The sequence below is a fragment of the Pelophylax lessonae genome, assembly GCF_965119305.1.
Source record: "Pelophylax lessonae genome assembly, chromosome: 11".
NCBI classification, from domain to species: Eukaryota; Metazoa; Chordata; class Amphibia; order Anura; family Ranidae; genus Pelophylax; species Pelophylax lessonae.
In genome coordinates this window covers 33736931-33746673 of record NC_138778.1, presented here as the reverse complement: position 1 = coordinate 33746673, position 9743 = coordinate 33736931, and the positions used below count along the sequence as shown (strand labels likewise).

The 9743-nt window shown below is 43.6% G+C and overlaps 1 protein-coding gene across 2 annotated transcripts in view; it reads left to right on the top strand.

Annotated features, from left to right (window-relative positions):
• Positions 1-3083: 3083 nt before the first annotated feature.
• TLDC2 (TBC/LysM-associated domain containing 2) overlaps positions 3084-9743 on the top strand; it is a 34017-nt gene continuing 27357 nt past the window's right edge. For both annotated transcript variants that reach the window (XM_082272535.1, XM_082272534.1), the window contains exon 1: positions 3084-3171. In XM_082272535.1, the coding sequence (XP_082128661.1) occupies positions 3139-3171 (33 nt within the window). In that variant the 5' untranslated portion in view covers positions 3084-3138. The remainder of the gene's footprint in view (positions 3172-9743) is intronic.

Here is a 9743-nt window from a genome sequence, read left to right as displayed (position 1 = left end):
ATCTTTAGATGTGAGAGCATGCTTCAGCAGAGTGTATATACCTAGAAGGAGAATTTCATACATTATGGTGAGCAGATAACAAATGTATCATCACTCAACAAGATTTTCCAGTCTCCCTGCAAAAAAAAAACTTACTTTTATCAGACAGAGAGATAAGGATCCTAGCAAGATGTCATACACATGTGGGGGTTTCCTCAACATGTCCAATCATATTGAAACACAGCTCAAGTTTTCATAGATAAATTGTATACATGCAAAAGTTACATGAAAACTTCATGCATCTCCAGCCAAAAAATACACCTTTCTAAAAAGAAAAAAAAAAAAGAAAAATTTCCACGTGATTATAGCTTTGGATAACAACATGGGGGGAGTAGGGGATTAACCACTCCAGCTCCGGAAGGTTTGCCCCTCCCTTCATGGCCAGGCCATTTTTTTCGATAAGACACTTCATTATTGCGCGGTCATGTGATGCTGTACCCAAATAATATGTATGTCATTTCTTTCCCCCACAAATAAAGCTTTCTAGGGGTATTTGATCACCTCTGCGTTTTTTTTTGTTTTTTGTTTTTTTGTTTGCACTATAAACAAAAAAAGACCAACAATTTTGAAAAAAAAAAAACAATATTTTTTTTACTTTCTGCTATAAAACATCCAATAAAAAAAATGTAAAAATTCTAATTTGTTCATTAATTTAGGCCGATATGAATTCTGCTACATGTTTTTGGTAAAAAAAAAAATCACAATAAATGTATATTGATTAGTTTGTGCAAAAGTTATAGCACCTACAAACCATGGGATATATTTATTGAATTTTTATTTATTTTTACTAGTAATGGCGGCGATCAGCGACTTATGGCAAGACTGCAACATTGCTGCGGACAAATTGGGCACTAAGTGACATCCTTTTTGGGAACCAGTGATAGTAATACAGTGATCAATGCTAAAAAATATGCACTGTCATTGTACTAATGACACTGGCAGGGAAGGGGTTAACATCAGGGGCAATCAAAGGGTTTTAATGTGTTCCCAGGGAGTGCTTGATAACTGTGTGGGGGAGGTGCTTGTACCGTGGGAAGGCAGAGATCCATGTTCCTACTTGGCAGAAACACAGGATCACTACCTTCCCTTCTCCCAGAACGGCGATCTGCCTTCTTTACATGGGCAGTTCTGCTTCTCTCGGTTGTACCGTGCTGCAGCAGCAAGCATCACCCCGGTACCGTTTTTAGAGCGGACGATCCGCTTTCTTGTGATAACAACTGATGGGGCTAAGCAGTCACTCGGCCGTTATTACAAGCAGCGGGAGATGACATCCCCCCCCCCCACGCCGCCTTCCACCGCTCTGTCCCAGCCTCCTGTTCCACTGGGAGACCCGAGCGACCACCTGGAACGCCTATTACTGTCACAAGGGATGATTACATTCCTTTAGACAGCAATAAAAGTGATAAAAAAAATGTTTATAGAGACAGTGTAAAAATAAAATACAATAAAATAAGCAAAAAAAAAAAAATTTAAAGCGCCCCAATCCTCCGTTCTTGCACGCGGAAGGGAACTGATATGTAAGTCGTGCCTGCAAATGTAAACAGTGTTTAAACCACACATGTGAGGTATCATTTATTAGAGCGAGAGCAAGCTGATGACGCCCTATATTCTGCCTGTGTGTATGGCCCTGAAAGTGGTTGTAAAGTCAAAAGGTTTTTTATCTTAATGCATTCTATGCATTAGGATAAAAAACATTCTGTGTGCTGCAGCTTCCCTTAGTCCCCCTAATACTTATCCGAGACCCCTCTCTATCCAGTGATGTCCATGAGTGCCTCAATCTTTCCTGATTGGCTGAGACACAGCAGCAGCACTACTGGCTCCCGCTGCTGTCAATCAAACTCAGTTACCCACTCAGGAGAGAGAGGGAGCTGGCCAGACAGCAGCTCTGTCTCTGAATGGACACACGGAGCTGCAGCTCGGCTCAGGTGCCGCCATAGCAAGCTGATTTCTGTGGGGGGCACTCAACAGGAGGGAGGGGCTGGGAACTCCAACCAGGGTCCTGAGAAGAGGAGGATCGGGGCTGCCCTGTGCAAAACCAACTGCACAGAGGAGGTAAGTATAATGTGTTTGTTATTTTAATAGGAAAAAAAAAAAACGAGCATTTACAATCACTTTGAGATTAAGGCCCCTTTCACACGATCCGATTGATCAGGTCCGCCTGTCCATTTTTCAAGTGAACGTGATCGGGCCACCTATTCTCCTCTGGCATCTGATCCAACATGATCCGCTGAAAACAGACGTATAGCGATACGTTCGCCATCCATCCAGCGGGTCGGATCGGATGGGATCGGATAAAAACAGACAGCATCTGATCTCCCCATAGAGGAGAGCAGGGCTCTGACAGGTCTGTCTCTGCACAGAGAGCGGAGACGGACCTGTCATCCGCCTGCTCTGCAGGGATCAACGGAGCGATCCCCGCTGAGCAAAGCAGAGTCTGCCGAGCGGATCCGCCCCGTGAGAAAGGGGCCTTAAGGAGGAATACACAAGACTCTTGTATCTAGACAATAATTACTTATCCTGGAGTTCAGCTTTTACAAATTTCGGTTTACAGGCTCCCAACTATTTCGTGTTTAATGTAGTTGTTTTAACAAGTTTACATATATATATATATATATATATATATATATATATATATAATATCTCATACACAATATAAATTGTATATATATATATATATATATACATATACATATACATATATATATATATATATATATATACTGTATATATATAAATAAAGAAAAAAAAAATATATATATATGTATGATATATCATACAGTATATTATATTATATTATATTAGTATATTATATATTATTATATTATATTATATTAGTATATATAATATATACACATACTGTATATAAATATATATATATCCCTGGAGTGTAAATAGTCCATCTGTATACAGTAAACACCTTTACATCTGCTCTATATTCCATAGATCACATGATCACAATGCAAATGATTGGGCCAAAGGTCTCGGTGTGATCAGGATATGACAGGTAAAGGTGCACAGTGTAGAGTGGGTGTGTCTATCTCTCATACAGTCTCAGACAGTCATCCTGGCTGCACTACACCTGCACCCAGCACAGGGACCATGAGGACCATTCGCTGCTCCTATACTCCCCTGGTAGGTGACAGAAGGCTGCCGGTACATTCTATGATATCCTATTGCTATTTGTGTATTGTCACTTATTGTTGTCATGGATGACTGTGGAAGGAGCTGATTGTCTGAGACCCTTCCAACCTTTAGCAAGAAAATAGTATAGTTAGGAATGACAGTCTACTTATTGGGCTATTTATGGTTTTTGATATTAGATTATGTAAATTTAGTGCGAAAAATCACCCCTTGGTATATAGACATACATTGCAACATTGCTGTCATTTACATATGTTTAATGATTACATATGTTTATTGTTTTTTATCTGATCAATATGCAATTCGATCAAAACTGCAACCGATTGACTAGCCATACCTTCCCTTCCGATCAATTTAGGATCAATTTCGATCACATTCAATCAGTCAAGTGGAAATATATTCAATCTACACTACTTTGTTCCTAAATATGATCATATGTTGATATGATTAATAATTTACGATCATAACTTTGGATTGTATCTTAACCTTCAAATGAAACCTTACTTCCCCCGTGTGTGGCATATTGAATGAATGGGTTGTTGTCTATAGATCGAACATTCCTATCAGAAGAGATTGATCGAAGAAATAATTGTTAATTGATGGAAGCATGTATGGCCACCTTATGCCTAGTACACACGGGCTGAATGTCGGGAGACATCGGCCGATTCAACCAGCCGACATTCGGTCAGTCTTTCAGCCAGTTTCTGTCGATAACAATATGATTGTACAATCTCCTTAAGGCTCCATTCACATCTGAGCGATCTGAATTGCAGACGGAATCGCCACGATTCTGCCTGCAATTAAAAACCAAGGCAAATCTCGGGACGCTTGTGAAAAACCATTACTTCTCAATTGCACCCCAAGTGCAGGATGATTTTGCCACGATTGTCGCCCGACAAATCGCGGTAAAATCGTTCAAACAAAATCGCGGGACGCCTGTCGCCCAAAAGAAGTTCCAAAATTCGGATCGCTCAAATGTGAATGGAGCCTTAGACCTACTATTAACTTTGTAGTGAAGGGGCCTGCCAAATTTGATACTAATTGATTAGATTGCTTAGGTTTGTCTTTATATTACCTAGATTTGGTAACTCTAACTCTCTCCATACACCTTAAGTCCCGTTTCACACATATGCGATGCGGGAACACTGCGAATCCACTGCGGGTTCCCGAATCGCACTCAACTCGCAGGTAGTTCACACTGCCATATGCGAACCGCTGGGGTGTACACAGTTAACGATGCCCCCAGATCGGTTTGCATATCGCAGTGTGTACTGTCAGTTCAGACAGGAATCGGATCGCATAGATGTGAACACCAATCTCCAATAATGGGGCACTATTCCTGCCACTGACACCAATAATGGGGCACTATTCCTGCCACTGACACCAACAATTGGGCACTATTTCTCAACCTGACACGAACGAGGGGGCACTATTCTTCCCACAGACGCCATTGATGGGGCATAATTCCTCCCACTAACACCAATAATGGGCACTATTCCTCCCACTGACACCAGAAATGGGGCACTATTCCTCCCACTGCCTCTAACAATTGGGCACTATTCCTCAAACTGACACCAACGAGGGAGCACTATTCCTCCCACAGACCCCATTGATGCTGCATAATTCCTCCCACTGACACCAATAATGGGCACTATTCCTCCCACTGACACAAGCAATGGGGCAATATCCCTGCCACTGACACCAGCAAAGGGGCACTATTCCTGCCACTAACACCAGCAAAGGGGCACTATTCCTGCCACTGACACCAACAAAGGGGCACTATTCCTGCCACTAACACCAGCAAAGGGGCACTATTCCTGCCACTGACACCAGCAAAGGGGCACTATTCCTGCCACTGACACCAACAAAGGGGCACTATTCCTGCCACTAACACCAGCAAAGGGGCACTATTCCTGCCACTGACACCAGCAAAGGGGCACTATTCCTGCCACTGACACCAGCAAAGGGGCACTATTCCTGCCACTGACACCAACAAAGGGGCACTATTCCTGCCACTAACACCAGCAAAGGGGCACTATTCCTGCCACTGACACCAGCAAAGGGGCACTATTCCTGCCACTGACACCAGCAAAGGGGCACTATTCCTGCCACTGACACCAATAATGGGCATTATTCCTCCCACTGACACCAGCAATAGGACACTATTCCTCCCACTGCCTCCAGCAATTGGGCTCTATTCCTCAAACTGACACGAACGAGGGGGCACTATTCCTCCCACAGACCCAATTGATGGGGCACTATTCATCCCACTGACACCAATAATGGGCATTATTCCTCCCACTGACACCAACAATAGGGCACTACTTCTCCCACTGACACCAACAATGGGGCACTATTCCTCCCACTGACATGAACGAGGGGGCACTATTCCTCCCACAGACGCCATTGATGGGGCACTATTCCTCCCACTGACACCAACAATTGGGCACTATTCCTCCCACTAATAACAAAAAAACATTGTTTACTCCCACTGATGCTAGGACAAATTCTCTCCCAATGGCCACAGTCAAGCCCCCACTAAAGTCTGTAGGGCAGTAAACTGGCCCTTTGTTTAGAAAGTTTGTAGACCCCTGATATATAGGAATAATATCGCTCCAACAGTTTGTGCAGCGCTTTACCATATAAAGTTACAATACAATTCAAGATGATAGGGTTAGGAGGGCAATGCTTGTTAGAGGTTACAGTCTAAAAAGGAGGGGCAGCTGATACAAAAGGTAATAAATGTTGGGGGGGGGGTTGTTATGTTGCTGAAGAAAGTAGAAGTACAGTTTTTAGGTGGGATAGGCTTCCCTGAAGAGATGAGTTTTCTGGGATCATCCAAACACAAAGTAGGAGACAGCCAGACAGATTGGGGTAGGGAGTTCCAAGGATGGGAGAGGCTCTAGAGAAGTCCGGAAAGCGAGCATGGGAGGTGACGAGCAATTTAGAGAGAAGGAAGTCTTGGGAGAAGTGAAGAGGTGATATTTTGAGACGAGGTTGGTGAAGTAGCTGGGGGCAGAGTTGTGGATGGCTTCATATGTTATTGCTATTTTGAATTTTACTTGTTGGGTGAGCTTGAGCCAGTGGAGTGATTGGCAGAGAATGGCTGGGGACAATGAATGGTTGGTAAGGTAAAGGAGCCCAGCAGATGCATTAATGATGGACTGAAGGGGATTTAACCTCTGTAGAGTTAGGCCAATAGCATGATGACAAAAGTTGGAATAACTGAAGGGGGGGGGGCTGTGCAGAGGTAGGCAGTCATTTATTGATGTATAAAAGCAGGATCTTGCCAGCAGAAAGATCCTGAGTAAGCCTTGGATGCAGTGTGAATTCACAGCTAATTCTCTGCAGATTCCGCACTGCATTAAAATTGTAACCCGTTCATGTGAAACGATTGTGGGTTTATTTAGCCATTAGCCGACTGCCGCCCGACTATATACATCGGCAGTCAGCCCCTCACAGGCAAAGTGACGTAGGGGTACGTCACTAGCCTGTGAGGCTCTAGGGAGCGAGCGTGCGCCGCCGGAGGCGCGCCCCCCCTCCCGCTCGCTCACGGACCCCCCCGCGAGTGTGTGCAGCGGACCAGATGTCCACCGGTCACTCGCGATCGTCGGTTACACCGGGAGAAAGGCAGGCGGCTAATGTAATGACAGCCGCCTGTCATTCTCCCCTGTTTAACAGCAGAGATCACAAGGTCCTGCTATGTAGGACCGTAGATCTCTGTTGTTACATGAAAAGCCACATCCAATCACAGTAAGAATCACGCCCCTAGGGACACACATAGTCACTGCATCTCTAATAAAGTTAACCCCTTCCCTGCCAGTGTCATTTTTACAGTAACAGTGCATATGTATAGCACTGATTACTGTAGTAATGTCACTGGTACCCCCAAAAGTGTCAAAAATGTCAGTCAAGGGTCCGATCTGTCCGCCGCAATGTCGCGGTCCCGCAAAAAAAAATCGCAGATCGCCGCCATTAAACCAACCGCCATTTAACCAAATATATGTAACAGAAAACACATTGGCCTAAAATGTTAAAAAAAAAAAATTAGATTTTTAAATTTCTTTTTTTTTGGGAATTTCGTATGAAAAAATGTGAAAAATATTGTTATTTTAGCAAAATTGTCGCTCTTTTTTTGTTTATAGCGCATGATCAAAAAATCGCACAGGTGATCAAATACCACCAAAAGAAAGCTCTGTTTGTGGGAAAAAAAGGCCATCAATTTCATTTGGGTACAGTGTCGCATGACCGCGCAATTGTCCGTTAAAGTCATGCATTCCCGAATCACAAAATAGGCCCTGGTCAGGAAGGGGGTAAAATCTTCCGGGGCTTAAGTGGTTAAGTTACCGACAACCCCAAATTGGTTTGCAAAGTTCAGGGCGATTTGCAAAATGGGATCACATGGGTGTGAACACCCTGGTGTGCAATCATGTTGGAACAGGAAGGGGCCATCCCCAAACTGTCCCCACAAAGTTGGGAGCATGAAATTGTACAAAATGTCTTGGTATGCTGACGCCTTAAGAGTTCACTTCACTGGAACTAAGGGGCCAAGCCCAACCTCTGAAAAACAACCCCACACCATAATCCCCCCTCCACCAAATGATTTGGCCTGGGGCACAAAGCAAGACATGGATGAGCGAGTTTGGGGTGGAGGAACTTGACTGGCCTGCACAGAGTCCTGACCTCAACCCGATAGAACACCTTTAGGAATAATTAGAGCGGAGCGGGTTAGCCAGGTCTTCTTGTCCACATCAGTGCCTGATATCCCTTTAAACCAGAACACATTAATTACACAGGTTCTCAGGCTAATATAATGCATATAAGGCAATAAGTGAGTTTAATTACCACCTTAATCAGCCACAGAACCTGTGTAATAATGTGTGTCCTGGTTTAAAGCCTGGCCTGACCTCACAAATGCGCTTCTGGAAGAATGGTCAAACATTCCCATAGACACTCCTAAACCTTGTGGACAGCCTTCCCAGAACAGTTGAAGCTGTTACAGCTGCAAAGAGTGGGCCAACTCAATATTAAACCTTATGGACTAAAGCCCCGTACACACACGCAGATCATCGTCATACAAACGTCGGCGGACGAAAGATCTGCCGATTGTATGCGTGTTAGTATGGTGCCTCCGACAGATGTCTGCACACAATCCGCGGACAAGAGTCTTTCTTGCAAACATGAAAATTTTTGTCTGCAGACACCAGAACGGACGATTGTTCGCCTGTCAGTACAGAAATCAGCCGACAGACCGCAGATTTGCAAGACTGGGCATGCTCAGAAAATAAAAAACACAGGGAAAGTTAACCATTACATGACATCACTTCTGCAGTCAGCTGAAGTCTGCGGACAAAATTCTTGTGCTGTCCTTGTGCTGTCTTTGCACTTTTCAACAGACACCGACATCCCGGGGAGAAAAGACGAACATTTGTATGACGACGATCTGCGTGTGTGTACGGGGCTTAAGACTGGGATGCCATTAAAGTTCATGTGTGTGTAAAGGCAGGTGTCCCAATACTTTTGACAATATAGTGTATTTTAACCACTTCTGAAACAGAAGAATTTACCCTCTCAATGATCAGGCTAATTTTTGCGATACAGCACTGCGTTATTTTAACTGACAATTGCGCAGTCATGTGACGCTGTACCCTAATAAAATTGATGTCCTTTTTTTCCCACAAGTAGCGTTTTCTTTTGGTGGTATTTCATCACCTCTGCGATTTTTATTTTTTGCGCTATAAACAAAAAAGAGCGACAATTCTGGAAAAAAAAACAATATTTTTTACTTTCTGCTATAAAACATTCCCAATAAAAAATGCAAACATCAAATGTTTCCATCCTTTTAGGCAATTTGTATTCTGCTACATATTTTTGGCAAAAAAAAAAAAAAAATCTCAATAAGCGTATTTTGATTGGTTTGCGCAAAAGTTATCGCATCTACAAACTAGGGGAAAGATTGATGTCATTTTTATTTATTTATTTATTTATTTATTTATTTATTTTTGCTAGTAATGGTGGCGATCAGCGATTTTTAGTGGGATTGCGACATTGCGGCGGACAGATCGGACCCCTAACTGACATTTTGATACTTTTGGGGGGACCAGTGACATTACTACAGCAATCAGTGCTAAAAAATATGCGCTGTTACCAGTGGCGTATTTAGGTTTTGTGCTGCCCTAGGCCTGACTAAACTTGTGCACCCCCTAATTTAAATATGACCCACCCCTTCCTGTAAAGACCACACCCCTTTCTGTTTATGGCCCGCCCTGTCATCTGTAAACCACAGACCACAACCACAGTCTATCAGTGCAGCCTCATCAGTTCCCATAAGTTCAGCCCCGTCAGTGCTGCCTTATCAGTGAAGCCTCATTAGTGTCCATCAGTGCAGTTTATCAGTACCCACCATTGCTGCCTCATCAGTGGCCATCAGAGCAGCATATTAGTGCCCATCAGTACAGCCTAATAGCGCCCATAAGTGCAGTATATGAGTGCCCATCAGTGCCTGGGGGCAGAGGAGAGTAGGCACTACTGGTAGGTAGCAGTGTGACTGCTTTATGGGGGTA